Genomic DNA, 26279 nt, shown 5'->3' with positions numbered 1-26279 from the left:
AGTAATGTGAACTCATGCCATTGTATTTATCAGTATCAGCAATTTCACTGAAATATATTTATCATTAATAGGACGGAACATTTTTCTCCTCAGAAGGTTAAATAATGTTATCAACTTTTCTTCAAACAGTAAAGCTGGTTTTGCCAAGTCAGTTTCTTGAGTAACTGCATATCCTGCATTTTTGTTATATGATAAAACCATCTTAAGCCTGTTGGTAGTTTCCTGGCTCATTCCAGCAGTGTTGAATGAACTCAAGAACTCGTGGGACAAAATTTTGCACTTCATTATCTCCATAAGCCATAAAAGTTGTTAGTGAGACGTGAAACCAATAAAATTATTATTAAGCCCGCCTGGTGGCCATGATCATTAAGTCTGAACAGTCTTGTCGCCATGGTTAGCCGGTTCGAGTCCCGTTGGTCAAACAAAATCTTGCGAGCTGTTAAAAACTTGACACAAGTTTCCTGAGTGCTTAAGTGAGCTGAAGAAAGTGTTTTATCGGGTCACATATATTGCAGTAACAACAGTATTTTGTGAATGAGGATTTAACTTTGTTAATAGGATAGAAAGGAAGCAGGGACATTCCCTGGACACCACTATACTAGATGATGTCATATAGCTGGCAGTAAATGCATCAGACTTAGAGGACTTCAACCCTGGTGTTATCACAGACAAATGGTATTTCTCGTCAGGACAGTGTCATGACAGTGGCCTGAAGACCAGACTCCCCAAATCCAGCTCTGCAATTTGTGAGGGATAAGCCTGCAAAGTCCTTTTTCATTTTTTTGACCAGCATTATTCAGTCTACATCTCAATAGAATTAAAATAATGGAAATTGACTTAATAAATAATGGAGCAGTGCAATACATTTTGGTTTATGGTGAACGATAATAAAAATTTTTTTGCCTCACCCTCCCATCGTCTAGTGAGTGACAAATACCAACAATTTTCTAGGGCTGGTTGATACACTATTGGTCTGTTACAAACTTATGTTTAGGAATGTTCATAGGCACCTAGTTATCATATTCAGAGCAAATGAGTTCTCAGACACGGACAGTCTCATACACTTCAGCTCTCTCCTCTTCTACATGTGTTTTGTCTTAGCCCCCAAGGAACGCGTCTCTGCTTCCCAGCTTCATCACACTGATAAGCGTCAGCACTTATTAAGGGGCCAACCTGACAGATCTCCAGTCTTGATGTTGGAAGCATGGAATAGGAAAAAAGCTGGATATAAACAGGAAAAAAGGGAAGAGACAAAAGGATAAAATCTATACAGGTGATAAAAAGAATAGGAACGCATAACAAACACATAACGAGAAAAGAATGCCAACAAGTTAACACAGGTAATGAAGAGGTAGGAACAAGTGTCAAATCAAGTGTTTTATAGGGAGATAGGAACAAGAAAAGGAACACATCTATTTAAAGACAGAGGCATCTGAAGATGTGGAGGTTGTCCTATTTCTTTTGTTTTCATGTCTTCATATTATCTATATTGAAAAAAAAAATGAATGTAATAATTGACTGTCTTGTATGTTTAATGTGTTTTACTGTACAACAAATTATAATGGAGATATTCACGATTATTACATTTTTCAGAAATGTCTAAGTATCTCCAAATATCTAAAAATGTACATGGCAAAAATGTTAGAAAATACCGCTCTGTCTGTGTGAGAAATTTTTACTGTTCGGGCTTCAATAATGGAGATGTTAACAAATCTGAATTTTTATTGCTAAATACATCCATTACACAAAATAAATTTCATTATAAAGTCTGTATTGTTACAAGTATATGCTTATGAAATGCTTTATCAAACACTCCACCTTTACAGTACAAATTGTCTGTCTTTAAGACAACATTATTATATTTCGAGACATGTTTCGTCCTCCTTTAGGTCCACTCATGATGCAGCCGAGATTTGTGCCTGTACATTCTACGGAAAGTTATACAGCGTTAATTAACGAGTGCATGACACTTTCATCCCATTGACAGTCATTCCAAAGACTACAGTTTGTGATATTTTAAAGATACCCACAATTCTAATAGTTTTCACAGCATGCCGTCAGATAAGTCACATTTTAATTGGACACATTCGACTTTGAATTCTAGTTAACATTCAATGCTTTTAATGTCCTTGCTATATATTAAGGTGTCTTGTCTATCATCGACTGAAGATGTCCTAAAGGAGGATGAAACATGTCTCGAAATATTTTAATGTTGTCTTAAAATAAAGACAGACAATTTGTGTTGTAAAAGTGGAGTATTTGATAAAGGATTTCACAAGTATAAAGCCATCCATGGTGAGCGTTACTGATGTGGTAAACATTGTTCAGTCGTTGTAGTAATGAACTAGTGTTAGAGGGGTTTTCCTCGAATTATATTTCTGCCACTGCGTGACTGTTGCACTTCTAAAAAAAGTGAAAGGTCTAGTTGTTGTCAGTGGTTCTATTCCTCTTATGATTTTCCTCCACATTGTGAGGCTCGGAAAGCGCTGGCAGCAACTAGATCTTTCGCTTTAGGAGAAATGCAACACTCGCTCAGCGGCAGACATATAATTCGAGCACCATATTTTTTAATTGGCTGCAAAACCACATGGTCATTAGCCCCTTTTGATCATGGAGATAATTATGACTGTCAGGACACAAAAAAAAAAAATGTATGAACACTCGCTTCGATGAGGGATCATGGGAGGACTGTAAGGGAAGGACAAAAGGCCTCAAGTACCGTAGTATCACCTGAGCTGTCATGTCTATGCACAGCATCCCGCCCAGGGCATACATTTTGGACTCATCAGTTGGACTGGAATGCCTTTATTTTTATGACGGGGAATATCTGCTCCTGTAGCCGGTTGGCATCCATATTTGCTAAGTTGGCGGGACTGTCCAAACAGTCTGCCACCTCTAAGCAACATTTTGAACAGGCATGCCAGTTCAGCTGGTGAGGCGAAATGGCATGCCCTGGGCAAAACACTGCACACACATGACCTAGTAACTCTAGTTTCCATTGCTGTGATTTTCCTCAGAAATTATCAACAATAACACTACTCTAATTTACTATTTATTATATTCTTAGTTGACGGGGTCCTTTATTCTTCTGCTCTCATTACTTCTGTAGTTACTGAAACTAACCCATCAAGGAGGGATATACAACAACGTGTAAGAAATCAACATCTTTCCATTTTTCTTTCTTTTTGTAGCCACTTGAGAGAGCGGCACTGCACCCGAGAAGGCGGCTCTTTTGTGTGTCGGTACGGCTACAATGGAGTGTGCTCGTCGCTGCCGGTGGAGGGGGTGAACGACGAGGACTACGAGGAACACGTTTACAAGCACCATGTAGCCGTAGACAGTAGTACACGGCGTGGCCACCTCAGACAGTTCATGGCGACCCATCACAGTAGTGAGACGCCGAGCATCGTGGCCGACGGTCAGCAGTGGACCTTGTACTGCGCGTCCCAGAATCTGCCCGCAGTCCTCAACGATCCCAACAGAGGGAAACAGGTAGTGAAACCTTGTTCATTACATTTGGCTACAAGATGTGATAAAGAGGAAAAAAATACTAAAAAATATTTCTGCCATCATGTTCTGAAAAGGTACCAGTTTAAGGTGTTTATTGAACAAGTTTTCACATTATTTTATATGAACGAATAATGAAATTAAGTATTTTAAGTGGCTCATTCTTTAGGGAAGGGGCCGCCTGGCCGAGGTAGTTCGCCAGGAAGGACATTGGTTCGATTCCCCATCAGGAAGTGGAAAAATATAAGAAATGAGATTTCCATTTCCGTAGGTGCACATGGTCCTGAGGTTCACTCAGCATACACCAAAAATGAGTACCAGGTTAATTCCTTGGGGCAAAGGCGGTCTGGCGTAGTGCTAACGAGTCTACCTCATTAAGTGCTGAGGTTACGGATAGTGGAAGCCTCCACCCCTCAAGAACCTTCATGGCTTGTATGGAGATTGTTTTTCTTTCTCTTGCGTTCTTTAGGGATGGAAAACCATATAATGACAAAAAAATTATACTGCTAACTATTTTTAACATAATTGGAGCAATTTATGCGAAAAAGGTGAGTCAGATGCTGTTTCACTCTGCTTCTAGCACGTCATTTCTCAACATTACACATGTGTGTGGAGCAGTTTAAAACAATACCATTATAAATGGTCCATTATTGGACACTATAAATTTTCCAGCTAACTCATTCCTGGTTGCCAGCATTTCGCCCTCGTGTGCTAGGTTGGGCTCATCAGTTGGTACCTAGCACACCTATTGTTGGGAGATCAGAAGAATGCACATATCCGGTGAGGCACGGGACGGAGGGGTTTTCACCAGCAGAGCCAGTGACTTAGTGGTTACCATAGCAACTCCGCTACTACCCAGACGACTTTATATTATCTTCCACTGGCAGCTCTTCGCTCTTGTCAGTTGTTATCCAGCAAACTGCAAAGTGTGAGCCAATGTTTTCGTGTAGCAGATAAGAGCAGATAAGAGCCGATCTGTCTGGGCAGAACAGGAAGTTCGTGCTTGCAGGCCACATTCCTTATTCTTGCATTCTTCTCATCTCCACACAGTACCAAGACGCTGGCTAGTGCATACTGTGGAGGCCACTGCGTAGGCTACTTGGAGCCACCGGCAGTGCCAATGCACTAAGAGACTTTGTGTCTTTACCAAAAATTGATGCCTGCTTGGCTATTAGATGACATAGATGTTGATTCCCATAGGGAATCTGAAATATTTGTCCCGAATGAGTAAATTTATAATACCAATATAAATGGTCTGTTATTGGACAGACATCACACTTTACATAGCAAGTTTTGGTTCTGGGCCTGGCACCTGGTGGTCAAGTACAGCAACAGAAACAGTGTAAACACACACTGTGTGACCCCACTCATTTATTGCAGTCTGGGGTGATGTAAGTGTGCCAGACGTTTTAAAAACTAACCTACTTGATTCTGCAAAAAAGGAATGTGGACCAGGCTTAAACATGTTATGTGTGAGTAGATTAGCAGCTGGCACGCTTGTGACCAGGTGACTTGGTGATAATTTAGCAAGTCAATACACTACTCTACAGTGATGTAACCATTAAAAAGAAGATGCTGTCACTTCTTTCACACATGCCAAACAAGTTGGCCGTGTGGTTAGGATCGCATAGCTGTGAGATGGTGGGTTTGAATCTCACTGTCGGCAGCCCTGAAGATACTTTTCCGTGGTTTCCCACTTTCACACCTGGCAAATGCTGAGGCTGTACCATAATTAAGGCCACGGCCACTACCTTCCCATTCCTAGTCCTTTCCTGTCCTTGCGTTACTGAAAACTTTCCATGTATTAGTGTGACTTAAACCACTAGGAAAAAAAATCCTGTCACACATGCTATGCATAGGATATAAAATTAGTTCTTCTCTTGCCTCTGTGTTCCACCGTTCATCTCCAATTTCACAAATGTTCATCTTTCGCCTTTTTAAGGCATCTCATTGAGACTTGCAATCTATACTATTAATAAATATGAGATGGTGTTTGTTTGTCTGTCTGTTCTCGATAGGCTCAAAAACTACTGGGCCAACTGAGCTGAAATTTGGTCAGGATACAGCTTGATATCCTGAGTAACTCAAGGGTTAATTTTGATTTTGATATATTTCACATTTGCGAACTAATGGAGGATTTTGGACTGGTATGTGCCAAATTTGGGCAATTTTTGCCCTTCATCAACTAAAATAATGGGGCTGGGCTGATAGGCTGACAGTTGAGACACTGGCCTTCTGACACCAACTCGGCAGGTTCGATCCTGATTCAGGCCGGTGGAATTTGAAGGCGCTCAAATACGTCAGCCTCATGTCGGTATATATATACTGGCACATAAAAAAACTCCTGTGGGACAAAATTTTGGTACCTGATGTCTCCGAAAACCATCAAAAGCGGTAAGTGGGACATAAAAACAATAAAATTATGATCATCATTAAAGTAACGGGTTAGCTATTGGCCTTTCAGAAAATGAAGTGCACCGTGTGTCCTTGAAATGAACTTTTCTATCTCCTATGGATTTTCTTTGCACCTCTAACAGTTTTCTAGAAAATTCAGCTTTCTTGTGTTTTTGGTGTGATCGCCTTCACTAACGAACAGGTTACTCATTTCACGTGTAAGTGGGAAGGGTCACATGAAGCCATGTTTTCAAAATAAATTATTTTACGCCCACATTGGAGCACTTTAATCAATCCATATACATTTAATTTGGCTTATGTTTCTTCTTCTGCTCCCAGAACTGCTTCATTCTTTCCGACCTGGCTGCCTTTGGTGGTTTAAGCATGGCAAAAGAGTGAAAGCAAACAGAATTCTAAGAGTAAGTTGGGAGCAGGAATGTGGGGAGGAAGACTAAGAAAGAGATTGGGGGGACCAGATGAAGGAGGATATTGGAAGAAAAAAAGGGGAAGTAAGTAAACCCGTGTCCTCATCCAGAGGTGTTGCAGTTCTTCCTAGGTACACCCCCAATGCATGTACCATTTTAACCACATACCAGCCCTCCTGCCATTCTTAAACCTTTAGGACCACGGGGGATCGAACCTGGACCTCCAAGGATGTCAATCAATAGTGCTAACCATTGTGCTACGGAGTATGACACAAGTGGAGGTGGAAATGTTATACACTCATGAGCGATTGATTTAGAGACAGCTGTGGTACGCCCAGCTAATGTAATAGGAGGGCGTGGCATGTAACAGGGAGGACATCAGACCTTAACAAGTACTCATGAAGTGTGGTTTGTGTTGATTTCAACCAATAGCCTTGAAGCCTGTACCGTTACTTGCTGAGGTAACAGCTGACTGTGATCTGGAAAACAAGGATGGATAACCTTTGTAATAGGAGAGCTATCTTGAGACGAAAGTTTAATAGCAACTCTGTAATATATCAGTAATAAACTAGAGGAAGATCTGAGAAGTCTGTATATAATTAGAGGCTAACTAAAGAAAAGATGGACCTAGCAAATAGAGCTGGAGTTTTTTGGGAACAATATGTAGAAAAGGAGAAAAATTACTGAAATAAGCAAAGATGGCTGGACTGTATTTATTGTACCAGTATGACTGTAAAAACAGTTAACGGATGATGTGGAAATGTGCCCCACTTTCTGTACGGCGTTTGCTTCCTCGTGCCTGTCGTCAGTGCACTTACCTCTGGCTGACAGACATGTAATACAGTAACCAGATATTCATCTTGTCTTATCAACTCACTCTTCCTCTCCTTACTTGATATGCATCTGTATTATCCCTGTAATTGACAGTCTAGTTATAAGTTGATATATAATCATTGTTTAATCCATTCATTCACACCTCCCATTATATTATTCATATGAACTTGAAAATGTTACTAGAAGTTACATGCTTTGAATAAATTACATTGTTTTCTATTCCACACCAGCGGGACTTCTTTACAAAGCTGTGGGGAGATGGCTTTGTGGATAAGGTCGATGTTTCACCATCGCCTCACTTACCGGAAATCACTCTACAGCATTTTGATTCGTACATCAAGAAGATTGCCAGGGTAAGATCAGCATTTGCTTATCTCTTATGTTAAATTACTAATAAAGAATGAAGTGTGAATATAATATTGATGACAGAATATGTTATATCACTGCTCTCTTATTGTTCTAGATGTATTAAGTAGTTTGTCATCCAAATCCTTCCCCATTAGGGATGTAAGTTGACACAGAATCTTGCTACTTAAAGCATCCCCTTAATCCTGTATTTCTTTCACCATTGCAAACTGTTAGCATGACATGTGAAGGGTAACTGCATGTTCTGTGGGTTATGGATTATTGCACTGTGTCATACTTCACACCTGTTGCCTTATTTGCATGCTTATCCACCCCTGAAAGTTTGTGAAATTGACATTGGTAGATACGATAGCTTTCCATGACAGTGCTGACACATAAAAGAAACAGAAAAGGTATTTGCATATGATTTACCTCTGATGAAGAAAGATTGTGTGAAGCAGACTTTTGGGTTATTTCTTTTAAACTGTTCATCACATCAAGTTATCTTTTGTTTGCATTTAGAAGGAATATGATGCTATTGGAAGGAAGTTGTTCTTCTCAGGTTTAAAATACTGCTCTGAAATTCGGTATTACTGTTCGAGTAATTTCAATAGTGAACAGTAGAAATGATACGTAAACGATTTGCATAAGCAAAACGTATCATGAATTGCAATATGTTTCTTTTTATACCCTGGTTTCCTGAAGACATCCTTTGAGGCTCTATTTTTAAAATACTCCAGTGTCATTCAGCCTTAGCACAATGTCTTTCACCATGGCTTGAGTAAACCAGAGCCTCACTTAGATGGTTGGTACTCTTACTAGGAGCCCCTCATATGGTTTGATTTTTTCGTGACAATTTTTTACCCACTCTTGGGACACACACTAAGATTGTTTTTCTTAGTGGTAGAATTATCTTTAATTTATAATATTTGATAGACACTGTTGTATACTTGCCTGAAAGTCAGGAATATTCTATAATGTCACAGAACTGTTGTGATGAAAATTGGTTGTGGATGACAGAATTAAACTTAAGGATACTGTCTTTATGAGAGAACATTTGCGTTGAGTGATGATAGAAAAATTTCTGCTTCCAATGGAGCAACCTCGCAAGCAGTTGTGTTTTCTCGAAGTATTTACACAGAGTTTTTTCTTAACTTTTCTATCATGTACTAGAGTAGTGATTGTATGACTTAAGAGCTTGAATGATTTAAAAGAAATATTGACAATTCATTTAGTTAATATTGTTAATTACGAAGATTACGTATTTAGCATTTGACATTACTAGGGGCATGATTTTTTTGCATTAATTTATGTTCAATTTTGCAAAAAAGAAACAATTTTTTGCGTTATTTCTATAGAACTATAGTACTCCCCACTAAAGGGCAAATATCACTCCCTATACTATTCACTATTTTTAATGGCTCATCATTGTTGCCAACTTGACTAGTTACATATTGAAATCACAAGACATAACTATCAACAAACCAACCTCACTGTAAATAACAATAATGGAGCTTCCCATACGCAAGTAAATGATCAATCATGAATTTCATCATTTTTTTTTTTTTGCTAGGGGCTTTACGTCGCACCAACACAGATAGGTCTTATGGCGACAATAGGATAGGCCTAGGAGTTGGAAGAAAGCGGCCGTGGCCTTAATTAAGGTACAGCCCCAGCATTTGCCTGGTGTGAAAATGGGAAACCACGGAAACCATCTTCAGGGCTGCCGATAGTGGGATTCGAACCTACTATCTCCCGGATGCAAGCTCACAGCCGCGCGCCTCTACGGGCACGGCCAACTCGCCCGGTAATTTCATCATTAAGTCTGTTTTCAAGTTTAATGAGGAATTAAGGAAATACACTCTCTCTTACCCTCACTCAGTGTAATGTTATATGTTTCTGCCTTTATTTTGATATACCAGGCGAGTTGGCCATGCGGTTAGGGGTGCGCAGCTGACAGCTTGCATCCGGGAGATAGTGGGTTCAAATCCCACTGTCGGCAGCCCTGAAGACTCCTAGCCCTTTCCTATCCCATCATCGCCATAAGACCTGTCTGGTTATGAATTTCATGTTTTTGGTCCGTATTGAACTGAGAATAATATATAAGTAATAATAATAACAACGTAAACGTTTCCACCTTTTCAATACTAAAATATATTCACAAAATTATAAATTACATGGTACTAGTTTCAACCCATCTAGGGGTCATCATCAGCCGTATTGAAGCAAAGATCACTTTTGGCGAAATCCTAAGAAAATGTTATTTTAAAGAATAACAAGTGAAATGAGATGTTATTATAGTAATAGTTAATAATACAAGGAATATACATACTAAGAGGTTTTTAACAAAGAATAAAGTATAAATGGGGTGTTGTAAAAATTATAATCATGGAAATCAGTAAGTTCTTGTATTGAAATAACATATATAAAGTTATATATGGCTTAGGAAGAGGGCTTAAGGTGGGGCTAGCAAAAGGAAATATTTTGATATACGCATTACTATAACTGTATTCTTTGGCCTTTGCCTAGTGTAAATAATTCAGCTCCCTTCTTAAAATTAGTTATTATTTGTCAGACTGAAGAGAAACCACACTGTAATAACACACAAGAAAATATATTACACGTACATATGCCATAAGTCAATGAGAATACACAACGGCTAACACTGCAAACTGTACCACAAGTCATGACAAGACAAGATTAGGTTAAGTTTGGTTGATAACAAAATTTCCTTCCATTTGAACTGAACTTTATCTTTGTAAATGAGGTAATGTTTTTCCTTTTCAGAGAAGTTCTTGCAGATTTTTCTTGCTCGTTAGACATCCTAATCGAATTCTATACATAAGTATTGGACAAAATAAGACTGTAATTAATAAAATGCTGTGTTTGCCATTTTGCACCAACTACGTTATTAAATGCATTATTTGAACATGCCACAGTTCTGCTTACCTGGTATTACCCAAACAGATTTACAATGCAACACATCAAGAAACTTTGCTTTAATTATACCCGCAAATGTAACACTAGTGATTTTAACAATACGGCAATGGCAATATGTTTCTCACAGATCACAAATAAACCATGACTGTATAGTGCCAATTTGCTGGATTAACGGCAACTGTAAGATGACGTATCAAGAAGTAGGGTCCTTAAACTGTATGGATAGCAACACTGAATCGAATGTAACAGTTAGAAAATAACTGTAACATGGAAGAAAGAGTAAGATTGTCCCCTTAGTGTAGCCCAGGAGTATAAATATACATCAACTAGTGCATGCACCCAGCCTTAACATTAGATAACTGCTCCCTATCTTCCCTTGTCTGCCCCCTCCCTTTACCTCAATGCAGCAACTAGTTTTCAAGAATACATCCACCCAGACGTGCATGTTGCCTTTGGGTGTCAGGTAGAAAGTCCTCTCTGGAGGCAGTGCACCATCATTAACACTACCAGTCTTATTCTGTCCTTCACTGACAAAGGCTACAGCTAAAATTGGACCCAAGAGTTTCTTTCATGTGTACACTGTTCATGCAAGCTTATGGTATGTTCTCCATCGCCTTCCTATGGTTACTCTCTCAGGTCAACTATTGTATTATAATGCAGTACAACTCCAACCAAAGTTAGTTCTACAGCATAGCAATATTTTACTCTTGCATACTCTGAGCATGCTCATGTCCACCGTCGTGCTCTGGATATGGCGATTCTGTCATTTTTAGCCTCTTTATATGGTTCTCTTTGTCTTATAGAGGCTCTACTTCCACCACAAGTTTTAACCCCTTTATACTACCAAGTGGACATTTTAAGGACAGCATCATACATCTCTGTGGTTTGTTTTCCATCCTGCGTTGTTCTCTGTTTTGGCACGAGACCCCACGATCGTGTGTTAAAAACTGGCCTCGAAACCATCCTCAATGCTCCCCGAGTGGTTGGTCTCGGCATTCATCGTGGTGTGAATTTGGCGATACTCCTCTTTTAGTCATCTCCACTCACTTCTGCAGTAGCTGACTAGTAGACTTCAAGACAAAGCCCGTCTCCTCGCTGCTTCTTCTCCCGAATCTGGTGCATGGCTCCAAGCATTACCTTGGTCTTCTCATGGTTTCATCTTACCAATGAGAGTTTCCATATCGCTCTGGCTTTACATTTGCAAGCAGCCATCTGTTAGCCTCACTGATGCTCAGCTTGTAGTGCCTATGTTGATTAACGTGGCCTCCATGGCCTTTCCTGTTTGAAAAGTAAAGACACACATCCACCACTCCACTATAAATGATGCCATCTTATGGGCTCTGATTTCAGCAGAAGTTCTTTCTATACAAGAGCCCACTGGCTGCTGCCATTCAGACGGTAAAAGGCCAGACGGAATGACACTTTTGCTATGGAAAAGGGGTGGATCTCTCCTGTGGGAGTTTACCTGTGCCAACACATTTGCCCATTCCAATCTTCCCCTTTCGTCATTGAGTGCTGGAGGTGCAGCTGCGAATAGGGAAAATGCTAAAAGAAGAAATACAGCAATTTGTTGGACAAATTCTTCGTCATGCCAGTAGCCATTGAATTGAGTGGTTCCTGGGGTAATAATGGCCTCGATTTTATCAAAGAGGTTGGCCAGCAGATTGCTCAAATTTCCAGCGATACACAGTCAACTGCGTTTCTTATTCAGCGTATCAACATAGCTCTGATGCGTGGTAATGTCCCATCTATTCTCGGGACACTACCACCTGGTAAAGAGCTTGATGAAGGTTTTCTTCTTTAATACATGACTTTGTATTATGGATGTTCAGGATATACTGTATTAGATTACTAGTTTATGTAAATAAATTATCTCTTAATTATTTGGAAAAGTGGTATTTTAGTTCTTAAGAGTATGAGGATGGCCCAATCAAAGTGTCAAAACTAGTCCTAGTATTTCAGTATAAAATATAATTGAACTTTAAATTCTTGTATTGATCAGGTTGAACATCCCCTCCTTTGCATTACAGATAGAAGTTCTATAGTTACGGTATATATCTCGCTTCTGTTAGCTTTCTGACGTGAGCATTTACTATTATTATGGATTTTATATTATTCTTTGAAAGTACATTACCTATAAAGGAACTTATTGTATCTATTGTTCTCTTTCAGCGATACCGGAAGCATGTGCGGATGAACACAAACTCGGCAAAACCTTCGTCTCACAACGAATTGCTTCAGCACTTCCCCAACCTCAGAGCAGTCAGGCATATTGGTGAGAAGTACCTTGCTTTTGCTGTTTTATTTGTGGCAAAATTAGTTGTGCTCCTAACTAAAGTGAATTCACTCCCTAGGTAGACCCCATTTCGATATAAGTGGGATTCCGAAAATATTCCTGCAGCCGAGCTTGGAGCTAAGTAATCCAGAGACTTTTAATGCCGTGTTCCCGTTCTCGACGAAGGAGCCACTCTCGCCGGGAATAAATAAAGATGGTTCCTGTAGCTCTCATCAGTCAGGCAAACTACTTCAGGAGAAGGTAAATTTCCTTACTACCTTTTAAGTGCCCATTGTACGAGAAAGTGTGTCTGCACGCAGGTGTGGATTTAAGGGATAATTGGGAAATTAGCCCCACCCCCCTCACCTTCTCACTTGTCATGTACAGTATGTTATAAATGAGGAAAATTCTTTCAAATACGGGTATATGCCAGAGGACCTGCGCTGCTCCGCAGCATTCATTATAAATAGGTCAGATAACTCTTCTTGATGTGAGCCTCCATGGCTCAGACGGCAGTGCTTCGGCCTCTTATCGCTGGATACTGTGGTTCAAATCCCGGTCACTCCATGTGAGATTTGTGCTGGACAAAGCGGAGGTGGGACAGGTTTTCCCTGTCATCTTTCATTCCAATAACAATCTCCATTCTCATTTCATAACATCTATCAGTCATTAATAAATCACTTTGGGAGTGGCGACCCCATCGTACTAACAGCCTATACATGATTCATTCATTACATCCTTGACCCGGTCAATGACTGGAAAACAGGTTGTTTTTCAATTTCAACTCGTCTTGATATGTCTGTCATAGTGATATTGTTTTGCCTATCCTTTTCAGTGGTTTTGTGAACATTAAAAAGAAGCGTGTTATGGTATGCCACAGTTCGTAGTCAAAATTCATCCATTCTGATGTCATCATGTTGTCTGTTTGGTAAAAATGTATCAATTTTTATTCTTTTTTATCCTGCAGTTCTTGATGTAAAGCTTGGTACTGTGTCATAGTTCTATCACAGTTCTATATAGAATGGTTGTCTTGTGATCTCATAGATTAGTCTTGAAGGAGTGATTTTTTTTTGGCCAGGCAGAGGACTTTTTAAGATACATGGCCTTCATTCTTTTTAGTGTAGGTAGGTTATCCTTCGATAGGTATTCCGAGATAATGTCTATGTTGTATGTCATGATGGGGTCTGTTTTTATGTAGACTTCTTCCTCTTAGCTGCATGTAAGTTATTAGGAACACTCTGCCATCTGTTGAATATATTTGGAAGCTGGGAAAGTTTAGAGAAACAAAGAGTATCTAGAAGGGAATAGTATTCTTCCGTGATCAGAGGACATGTGTACTCTTTGGCTTGACAGGTAATAATCGAACATGGCTGCATACAATGACATTACTTAGGGTGAAAATGACATGTCAGAATATTAATGAAAGTGTTAGTCACTTAGCAACCTACTAAGTGCAGAATGTATTGCATTTACCTACAATTATTGGAGTGATCATTTAATGATTTGATTTTATGATTACTCAAAGTTGGCTGAACTTAGAGACCTACCAATGTCTTATGATTCTGGAGAGAATAAAGCAAAAAAGCAAATTGGTTCAGTAGAACAGACAGATGGACTTGCCAAAGCTGTTTTTAGTAAACTCTTTTAATATATAGATAATTTTTGGTGTGGAATGTGTTTATGGTTTCATAACCGTTCTTTGGCTGGTGAAGTGTAAAGTGGAAGGACCAACAAAAGTCTGATCGCAATGTGACATCACTGGGTGATACAGTAGTGGGACATGTTATAGGACAAAGATGTGCCAATGGAAGCAAAGGAAACTATGTACAAGATGTATTACGTACCCATAACTACTTATGGGGCAGAAACTTGGACAATGACAAAGAAGGATGAGAGTCGAATACAGGCAGCCGAAATGAAGTTCTTGAGGAGTATGTTACAGAAGAGTAGAAGAGACAAAATAACGAATGAGAAAATCCGGGAAGAAATTGGAGTGGAAAAAATGAATGATAGAATAGAGAAGAGCCGACTAAGATGGTTTGGGCACGTAAAGCGAATGAGTGATGAAAGAATGCCAAAAAAGGTGATGGAAATGCAAATGCAAGGAAGGAGAGGCCGGGGACGACCACGATTGAGATGGACGGACACAATCCAACGCAGTATTATAGGAAGAAACCTGGACTGGGACACAGTGTTGGAGGAGTGATGGAAAGACTGAAAAAAATGGAGAGGAACCATATTTGCCCCTACCCGGCTACAGCTGGATAAAGGGAAATGATGATGATGACAATAGTGGAGTGCCTAGTGGCTAACAGATAGTGCAGCTCTGGACTCTGGGTGGTAGTACATCTGTGAAGTGTTCTGTGACTTGTCTTGGTAAGCTCTAGAAATATACCATAAAAAACCAATCAAACAGTGATCATTTGAGGAAACTGTGGTGCAAGGAAATGCAAACAATTTCTCTCTTTTGCAAAATATTTTTGCAACAAATGGCTTCAAAATGATTGAAAACATAGAACTTCAAAACCTCCATAAGCATCATAAGACCTTCTGGGAACATCTCAAAGTTAAGGAGCTCCACTGCCCCAGTGATGGAAGGTTGTTTGGAACTCTTGTATTATTGTGGTGACAATGTAGTTATCACAAACATATTTGTTTAGAATTGAGAAATAAAATGTCAAACCATTACTTTATTTCAACTATACGTAGCCTGCCTCAGAACTAACTTAAGGCAACCCTTTTTGAAATTTTGTTTTCTAGTTAGACTTGATGCACTGAAAAAGAAAATTGAAAAATGATGAAGGGAATGGTTGACTTCCCAAACATGTATGGTTAAATAAATAGTTTTCTTTCATTAATAAATGTATTGACAAGGCAGAAGAAGTGTCTCACTTCCATCTGCTCTGCCTTGCAACACAGTACAGTGACCTCGCTCTTGTACGATTTCCCGGCATGGCACTTCTCTCTCTTGAAACCATAAGGGAGTTTCATCGGCATTGACAATATTGTTCGGTATGTATGAATTGATTATAGGGGCCACACTTTTTCACCAACTGTAGGCATCTCTAGTGTTCGTGGATTCTGTTTCTCTGCAGCCTGCCTGCTACGTGATATTGCAGTGTTCCTTAAAACGCTGACTACAAAAAGAATTGCAATTTCACTCAAACTTAGCAATTATGAAGCACACTGTAGACACACCAAAGTGAGTGAAAGTGTGGAAAGCTACCCCTGCACATTCCAAAAGACACATTCTGTGGTTATGCAGAGAAATTTTGAATTGAAATTACTCTGTAAAATACTGTTTAAAAAATGTAAAGGCGGTTTTGAATTAAAAGTCTGAATTTCAATAAGGGGATCAACATTGTTCTTTGAATTATGCGTATTTCAAATTAAACATGTGACTGACTTGGCCAAATCATAATTTTCAGTTCCCCACATTTCTCTTTTCTATTGACGTACACTCTACACAATTTAGAAGAATGTTTGGGGTCATTGTCCTGCTGCAGAACAAACACGACCACTAAGCCTCTTGCCAGATGGAACTGCATTGTTGATCAGTATCCTGTGATATCCTTCCTTCTTTAATGTTCCATTAATTCGCACTAGATCACCGACTTTATCACACGCAAAACATCTCCACACCATAACCGACCCTCCACCTTGCTTCACCGTAGGTGTCACACACTGACTCTTCATACATTCTCCAGTAAGTCGACGAAAAAACATTCGACGATGGCTCCCAAATGCTTCAAACTTCGATTCATCCGTGAATAACACCTTGGACCATTGCTGCACGCTCCAGTTTTTATGTTGTTGTGCCCATTGCATTCTTTTCACCTTATTTTGTGTCCATAATAAAGGTTTCTTCACCGCTATGCACCCCTTTAAACCTCGTTCACGAAAACGGCGTTGCACTGTTGAGACAGAGATTGGAGCAGCTCGCATATTATTGACTTCCTCGCAAATTTCAGGTGCCGTACGAGTCATCTGACGTTTACTCTGTACACATATGAACTGATCTTCCCTGTGTGATGTTACACGGGGTCTTCCAGATCGCGAAACACTTGCATTGGCACCGGTTTGCTTGAACCGCTGCAATGTATACACCACTGTAGACTGGGCTACACCAACTTCTGTTGCTATTGTCCTACTAGAATACCCTTCATGATGCAGAGCTACAATTACAGCACGTTTTTCAGTTCCAATCTCCTGCTTCCATCCCATTTGGAGGTAATATGGTAGGCACCTGATTAGATACACAAACACACTGCTAGCTGCACACAGCGTACTGAAAACTAATGTGAACTGCTTGCTACACAGACAGCTGAAGGAATGAGGCCTATTTGAGTGGACACATCTTGGGTAAAGACATGTCAGTGTTGTTGTGGTTACTCATCAGCGACCCTCCATGTGGAGAACCGGTCAAATACACAACAGAGTCGTTCCGTCTTTACATGTTCATGCTTGTTTTATTATCAGAACAGGGCTATGATAGATTATTTAAAGCTACATCTCTGTTTTAACCACAAATCCATAGTTGTGATAGGAGATCGAAAACTTTTGACCGATAGTGTAGGTTCAGTTTACTGAATAGCTTCATAGGTGGGAGAAATAGAACTTTGTCATTTCTTAATTCGTCAACTGGAGAATACTTTCAATCTGATAAAATTCAAGCGACATTGTCCTCAATTAATGTTCCTCCCTGACAATTTCTTCCGTGTGACAGTTCCCTGGCATCAACAGCTTTGAGTATTAGGGCGAACAATTAGTAGAATGGATAGTATAAACATGTCTAAAAAAATTTCTTCGAACTTTTTCAATTAGAGCAATGTACTTCACAGTGTTCAGATTCCATATAATCGAGGCATATTCTAATCTTGATCTTACGAGAGAATTATCAAAGTCCTATAAGAATTCCTAATAACAAATCCCATACATTTGTGAGCTTTGCTGACAATATCTTCATGATTTTAAAAATTTAGGTTGTAGGTAAATTTATCTCCTAGAACACATACTTCACTAAATGTGCGTAGTGGTTTGCCTTAGATTTCATAGCGATAGTAGATGCTAGATTCTTGCAGAGTTAATCTGATTGTTTCCCATATATTAATATTGAATGGTAAGTTATTGTCTTAGGTCCACTTATTCAGTTTGATTTGTACTTTGATGCACTTGTAATTACTTCTGATTCATTTAAATAACTGTACATCATCAGCAGACAATAAAAATAATAATGGCCTCTGTTGGAGAAGTCATCATTTCTGTTCGAGAAGTCATCAGTGATTCCTGTTTGTTGTGACTGTCCTTGAGCGCCTTGTTGTCCTTTCTGTAGACATAAGACTGATCCAGCATGAGGGAACTTGTCAGTGATGGCTAACATTGTTCTGCTATTTGTTTCCTCCTTATTAAATTGCTCCCTGTACTGTTCTTTAATGAGAAACAAACTCTGCCCATTCCGACGCTCCACTTCGCATGACTGGAAATTATGTTCCACAATATCCTCTGTTGTGAGATCCATGATTGCAGAAATCAACACAAGACTAAATTCACGATATGTGAAACTATTATAGACATTAAATAATTTTATGCTAGGACAACACGGACAGCAGATGAGCAATAATTTAACTGTTGTTTGTTTTTCTGCATACCGTATTTCACAAAAGATGATCTGAGATTCTTTTTTTTTCTTTTTTTGCCCAGCTGTCTCACTATCTGGACGAAGTGGAGGTGCAGATAGCCCAACAGGTCGCTCACAAGTCGGATGCCTTCTTCCACGCCATGACGTCGCATGATGCCCTTTCTGAGCAGCTGATGCAAACTGTGGGTGTCGTTAGAGCACTCAGGTACTCCTTCACGTTGTGAGACTTTCTGGCCTTATGAAGCTAATTTGTTAAGAAATCTTACTTGTACAGTAGAGTCTGTTAAATCTGAGCATTATTTGATTGTTTCTTTTCACAGATTTAAAACTAGTTTTTCTACAGCATTTCATTCCATGTTTATTCCCACTGTGTCATTGTACTGTGCCTCCCCTCTACTGACATCACGCAAGTGTTTGTTCTCATGCCTGAAACTAAAACGTTTTTGAGAAAGAAGGATCTGCCTATTAAAGCAGTCTTATTGCTGGACAACGCAGGGTCACATCCACTTGAACAGGAACTATTATGTGATAGAATGAATTCCATTTTTTTTTTCCCCATAACGTAATAAGTTTGATACAACCTGTGGATCGGAGCATTTTGAAATGTAAAAAAAAAAAAAAAATTATCTGCACCACCTGCTACATTCATTCCTGGAAGCAACAGAATGTGAGGAAAACATCACGAATTTCCTCAAACAGATAACCATGAAGGACATAGTGTAGTGGTTAGCAGAATCATGTGTCTGCGGACAGTAACTCTGATGACAGCAATAATGACGACATACCAAACTTCTCAGATCTCACCTCACAGATACCTGGATGTAAAGATGCGAGTGAAATTGAAGTTATGGAATGGATGAAGAGTGATGAACAGTATGAACTTACAGATGCATCAGGCATTGAAATGGTGAATGAACCAACAGAAGATGGGGAGGAAGAAATTTTAGTCGAGACGCCACCAAATATGTCTTGTAAGCAAGGGTCTCACCGCGTTGGAAGCATCACAACGCTAAGTAGAACAAACAGAGGCAACTCCCACCAACACCGTTTCTGCAAGTGATGGTGTGACATTGCTGCACAGAAACGATGCAACATTCAGACACAGAAGTCAGTTAAGGACTTATTTAAAAAAATGACCTTAATCCATGCTATAACATTGTAACAAATTACACTACAGGGCCTTAGCTTCAAACATTGCCCTGTTTTTCATATTTCAAGATTTTCTCTGTGTTGCTCCACGTAATCAGAGTTATTTCAAATCCGACGTACCTTCCTCTCACTCCATTACCTCGGATTATCGAGACTCTACTGTAATTCACCTTAAATTTTCCTTCACTGTAACAGCTGAAAATCATGATGTATTCTCTCTTGAGGGGGAAGATACTCCTTTATGGACCAAATATGTGCATTTTTCAACTTATTTTTTTCTTTATAAAATATGCTTTCCTCATTTAATCTGTTGGAAAAAGAATTAGTTCTGTACTTTAAATGATAATTTTGTAAGGTCCATATACAGTATGTCACCTGGAGCTACCTCTGTGGGTCAGCAATAGTATGTTGGCCTCTGGATCTCAAGATCGTAACTTCAAACCTGACAGAGGTAACTGGATTTTTAACGTTGAAAGGAAGTCCATTCGACACTCCGTGTTGTAAAATGTTGCCATGTAAGAGATCTTTGGTTACACGTTTGAAGTTCACCTGACAGAATTCATTAAAACTCAGTTCAGTTTGTATAAACCAAACCCCATGGCACGAAAGCCTCAAAGGGCCTTGTCCTACGAGGTGACCACTGCTCAGCCTGTAGGCCTGAGGATTACGAGGTGCCATGTGGTCAGCACGATGAATCCTCTTGACCGCTATTCTTGGCTTCCTAGACTGGGCAGTCCAATTTGTGAACCATGATAAATTTCCATTCCCGATTTCACGCTTAAATTACCGATTTAAAACTCGGTTAGAGTTGTCCGAGAGAGCTTCGGTTTACTCTCCACCGAGCAAGTGGCTGTGCAGTTTGGGTCATGAAGCTGCCAGCTTGCATTGACTAGATGGTGGGTTTTTCCATGGTTTCCCATTTTCACACCAGACAAATACTGGGACTGTACCTTACTTAAGGCCATGGTCACTTCTTCCCACTGCTAGCCCTTTCCTATCCCCATCGTCACCATAAGACCTATCTGTATCGGTGCGACGTAAAGCGGATAGTCATCATCATCATCGACCAACTCCAGTTTCCCAGGTGTGGTATTTGAGCCCCTTCCATTCTGTTCAGTCCATAAACCATTCTTCGTTCACAATCCGCTCCCAATCCTAACCGGTCTCCTCTACATCTTTCTTCACTAAGTCTGTCCATTTTTCTCTAGGTCTGCCCACTGGTCTCTTTCCCCAGATTTCTCTTTCGTACTCCTTTCTTGCAGACCTATTGGCATTCATTCTTTTCACATGACCAAACCACTTCAGTCTTGCCTTTTGGATCTTCTGGAGTAAGGAGTCTTCTAGACTTTCTCATTCCTGATTTTATCCCTCCTGGTCTTCTGGATCATTGCACGTAGGAACTTCATTTCTGCTGCTTGGAGTTTCGAGTTGTTCTTTCTTGTTAATGTAGTGGTTTCCAGGCTGTATGTGAAGATAGGGGTGTAGTATGATTTATACAGTGTCATCTTGGTTTTGAGTGGTACTTGCTTATCCCATAATAGCTGTCTTACTTGGAGGTAAAAATGTATTGCTTTGCTGATTCGACTATTTACTTCATATTTAGCTAAGTTATCCTTGGATAACTCAAAACCAAGATGACACTGTACTTAAATTCTGTGACACTGTCCAGCTTAGTGCCATTTAGCATGATTTCTGGCTGATTGTCACCCTTGTGTACCTTCACCACCACCATTTTAGTCTTTTGATGTTTATTCCATATCTCTCAAACTCCTGACTCCACCCCTGGAGTCTCTTTTCCACATCTTTCTCTGAGTTACCCCAAATTACTACATCATCTGCAAATGATGATGCTTTTAAGTCTTGTTGCCCCTTTTCTTTTAGCGCTTTTAAGATGGTATCCATTACAATGATAAATACTAGGGGCGACAAAGCACTACCTTGTTTTACGCCCCTTTTTGTCTCAAACCAGTCTGATAGTCCAGAACCGACTTGTGCACAGCTTCTGGTTTTCTCGTAAAGCACCTTAACTTTTGAACTTAGACTGTCTCGAACTTTGAGCTTTCTCAGGCACTCTCAAATAACCTCCCTTGGTATGCTGTCATAGGCCTTTCTGATGTCAAGGAACAGTAGATATAAAGGCTTCTCTTTTCCCAGTGTTTTTCCATTAGCATCCTGACAGCAAATATAAGATCTGTTGTTGATCTGCCAGGCCTAACGCCATATTGTTCCTCTTCTAAAAGTGGTTCTACAATTTCTCGTAATCTATCCTCTATAATTTTTTCCAGAATTTTTAGTCCCTGAGGGAGTAGTGATGCCACGGTAGTTGGTACATTTCCGTCTGCTGCCTTGCTTGAATATAGTAAAAAAAATAAAAAAGAAGAAATTTTACTTTCCTATCCAGTAGAGTGAAATGTAATCTCAAAATTGATACACAGGCTGACTAGATGGTATCAAATAAAAATGCCTGCACATTGTATCTTAGAGCGTATTATTATTATTATTATTATTATTATTATTATTATTATTATTATTATTATTATTATTATTATTATTATTATTATTTTGCTTGTTATTTTCAATGACTGTATATTTCTGAGGTAGCACACACCTATAGTTGATCCAACATAGACGTAAGAAATTCATAATGCACATAGCTCCTTCTGATAACAGAGTTGGCCATGCGTTTGGTGCACACAGCTGTCGGCTTGCATTAGGGAGATAGTGGGTTTGAAACCTACCGTCAACTGCCCTGAAGATGGCTTTCTGTGGTTTCCAATTCTCACACCAGGCTGTACCTTAATCAAGGCCATTGCCACTTCCTTCCCACTCCTAGCCCTTTTCAGGCCTATTTGTGTCGGTGCGACTTAATGAGACTTGTAAAAAAAAATAAAAAGCCGTAACATAATATGCATGTGAAACATTATTCAAAACAACAAAGACAGTTGCAATAGATAGAGTATTCAAGTTAGAAAGGAGAATAGTGAAAACCTGTTTAAATTAAAATTATCAAGTAAACGGAGTCTGGAGACTAACTTCTGATGAAACAGTTTATAAAGAAATGGTACCTGTGACTAGCACAATGAAAAAGAAGTGAATATCATTCTTAGGGCATCTAGTACAGTCACCAGAAAATAGAATCAGTAGAAAAATAATAGAAAAATTATGGAAGAGTAAGAATAATATTAGATGCATCACAGAACTTAAAGAAGACATGAGAGAGGTACAATTACAATAAATATTTAAAATACAAAACTAATACACTCAAGATATTGAAAGATAAACACACTAGACTACAGGCGAAAATCAACAAACAGAAAATAGGAAATGTGATTCCAGAAGGAGAAAGAACATTACCTTCAAAAAAGGATGAAACAGTATTTGGCTGACAAGAAAAAAAAAAAAGAAAAATCTCCATAAACTTGACTAAAGTAGTCCTATGTTGGCTAAAAAAATGTAAATAAATAATATACTTTGAAAACAATAATTGTGTATCAAGTAGGACAACAGTTAAAATATCACCATTTTCACCACCTTACAATGGAGCAAATTCTCTGAAACACATGGTGGAATAAATCATTTAATAAAACGTATTACATGTAACAGTTTTTTATTGTTTGATAAAGAAAAAGAGCGTTAATCTTGGACGAATTCACATTGGCCAAGTGGGTGTTCATCTAGTAGTGCCACTTAGCAAGGTTCAACTTACTCCTCAATACACCAGTCCGCAGTCGGTAATGATGGGTACCAGCAGCTTCCTCTCTGTGTAACATCTCCACAGTTCTATTTGACCTTAGTCTGGTTGCATCTGGTCTCTGAAACTGGGATGGCAATGATCAGATGTCTGTCTGCGATGCCGTTGCTGAAATGGTACGGAAGAACAGAGGTGTAATGCTGAATGAGTGTGCCTCTCTCTCTGACCTTATTCTGATGCTGAGCAGCTTCAGGATCAACTCATTGTTGATCAGTGTACTGTTGCAATATTCTTCTGTAGCTCCGCATTTCCAAAGAATCTGTCCAGGCAATGGGAAAGGTGAGTGTAAGTTTCGTACTTACATCGATCGAGTTGTCTTTCCATACCTGAGTATGTTTTTGCCATCGCAGATCTCAGTTTCACAGTCTCCAGTGTTCGTGACAACAGATCTGAGGTACTTTATTATGATGTGCCTTTACCTGTTTAACTGCAAAATGTTAGGGAAATTTAATTTTGACTTACTCTCACCTTTTTCTTCTCCTTCTTCTTCTTATTATTCAGTTCCCGTTTGCAGTTCTCTTGTGTTGGGTTTCGATTCAAGGACCTTCATTGTTGCTTGTCTCTCCACTACTCTTTTCCTGCTTCTGGTATTTCTTCTATTTTTGTGGTCTTCTCTATAGGCCTACTCTCCTCCACCATATACTCTTTCAAGGCTCTCCTTGTAGTCTCTTTCCCGTTAATTTCTCTGTAAATACTGTACGTTCTTTGGAACTCAATCTTCCTCTGTTCTCATCATGTGTCCATACCATTTCACCTTGCTTGTTTCTGTCCTGTTGTTTTGAAACTCTAGTCCTTTTTTTAATCTCTTCATTTGTGATTATTTCTTTTCCTGTCTTTCCTACTCTCAGCCATTTGAACTCTATTCTAGTCTCGTTTCGTTGTTGTCACGTATCTGCTGCATGTTTCAATATCAGTACATAATATGTCGAATACAGAACTTCTTGGTTCCACAGAATATCACTGACACATTTCCATAAAAATAATTTTTTTGTTGTACTCTTTTTCTACTCTCCTCAGTTATCTTCCTATTTTCTGTGATTTAGCCAGCTCCGAAGTGTAGGGTTACCATGCCTGCCTGTTACCCGGAGGGCCCCATGTTCGATTCCCAGCCAGGTCCGAGATTTTTACTTGGATCTGAGGGTTGGTTCTAGGTCCACTTAGCCTACATGATTACAGTTAAGGAACTATCTGATGGTGAGATGGTGGCCCCGATTTAGAAAGCCAAGAATAACGGCCAAGAGGATTCGTCGTGCTGACCACAGGACACCTCATAATGTGTAGGTCTTCAGGCTGGGCAGCGGTTGCTTGATAGGCCAAACTCCTTCGGGGCTGTTGTGCCATGTGTTTTCTTTCTGCGATTTAACTTCCCAGGTATTTAAAACTTTTCACAACTTCTCTTGGCTTTCAATTTACTGCTATCTTCAACTTTCTTTCTTTCCTACCTACCTCTAGTCATCACTATACTTATTCTCATTTCAAGCACTCAGTGTGATGTTAAACCAATAGCAAAAAAAAAAAATAATAATAATAATAATAAAAATACAAACTCTTCTATGTCCTGATTCCATAGATTAACTTCTTGTTCTCCCTCTTTATTTTCTATCCATATCACTCTGTCACATCTCTCACTTTAACCATCAGGACCATGAAATGGAATTTGAAGAGGCTGATATTCTGACTACCACCTGCCACGTTTATGCTCAGTGCACAACAGATAGGAAAGGTGGAAAGTAACCTGGTGGGTTTTAAGTCAAAACACTGAAAAGTTATTTAGTATATGTGAACAAAACTTTATTTGATAGTTCTGAAATGCCTGTTATAATTTGCAGCCTGTTTTCTGTTACAGAGAGAAGATCAGGCATATTGATAAAACTCTAGTGGAAGATTCTTTGAATATCCTTAAACTGGAAAGACTGAGGGCCAATCACACATTTGTTACATATAAGGTAAACAATTTATTTACATATTTACTTGAAATCAGTAGAAGAGAAGTGAACAGTCTGTTTGATTTTCGTAAAATTCAGCTCCATTAGAATTTATTGATCATTGACAAGGAACAAGTAATATTTCTTTTTCTGTACATTCCATTAATGTGGTGTTTGATGGGGGGAAGGGGGAGGGTGATTGTAGTATACAGTGGAACCTCGATTCTCCATTTCCGAAAACTGTTTTTTCCCAGATTATTCATTCAAATTCCACGAACATCCAAATCACATTATAAAATTCTCGCATTATCCATTCCTCGAAGAACTGATTTCCCGAAACAACCGTCCAGAAATTTCAGCCCCATCAACACTAAATCTTTGATCAGCGTGTTTCAAGAAACTATATCTTACGAAAGGACAGCTACAGCATATCTATGGATCTTGGCGTTAACGTCCCGTCATTGCGATAATTAAAGCAAGTACCTTATACTGTCCTGGAAAAGCGATCAGCGTTGAATTTGCGTAAGGGACCATCTTAGCATCGCATTCGGGTGGTACTCTTTAGAGAATCCTTGGAAATCATAAAGTAAATAGTGGCCACAACAATTGCAAGGCGACAGAGCACATTTCAACAGCTTTACTTGAAGACGGAACGACTTTCGTTGAATGTTCGTACTTGTAAAACGTCTTATATCCAGGGTTAGATGTTTCTTTTTTTTTTTTTTTTTTTTTTTTTTTTTTTTTTTTTTTTTTTTTTTTTTTTTTTCGACTGTATCACCAAACAGGTTTTCGGCACTTCCTTCAGGGCATTGCATAGTCACTGGGCTTTCAGGCATAAATCAAAACTTTCTTAACACAAATCTAGTATTTTGATAATATTGTATACGATTATGTTATCGAGACCAGAACAGATGTTGCACCTTATGTGAAATTTAAAGATAAAAATTTCATTGTTCTGTATTGAAATTATTGATGTTAAAAATTAAATAACTGGAAAGGAGGTTCAACCTATTCAATACTCAAAAGAAAGAAACGTAGCAATCACATTTCTATTAAATGGGACCGGTTTCGACCTTAGTCTAGGACATCATCAGCC

The 26279-nt window shown here is 39.1% G+C and overlaps 1 protein-coding gene across 1 annotated transcript in view; it reads left to right on the top strand.

The window, feature by feature from the left end:
- The window catches only part of scat (VPS54 subunit of GARP complex scat), a 112467-nt gene that overhangs the window by 16816 nt on the left and 69372 nt on the right, over positions 1-26279 (top strand). Inside the window, exons 2-7 of the mRNA XM_067153860.2 lie at positions 3192-3492; positions 7391-7513; positions 12618-12720; positions 12800-12981; positions 18421-18563; positions 25105-25204. Of these exons, the coding sequence (XP_067009961.2) occupies positions 3192-3492; positions 7391-7513; positions 12618-12720; positions 12800-12981; positions 18421-18563; positions 25105-25204 (952 nt within the window). The remainder of the gene's footprint in view (positions 1-3191; positions 3493-7390; positions 7514-12617; positions 12721-12799; positions 12982-18420; positions 18564-25104; positions 25205-26279) is intronic.

The sequence above is a fragment of the Anabrus simplex genome, chromosome 9, assembly GCF_040414725.1.
Source record: "Anabrus simplex isolate iqAnaSimp1 chromosome 9, ASM4041472v1, whole genome shotgun sequence".
Lineage (NCBI taxonomy): Eukaryota > Metazoa > Arthropoda > Insecta > Orthoptera > Tettigoniidae > Anabrus > Anabrus simplex.
This window is presented reverse-complemented; position numbering and strand designations above follow the sequence as displayed.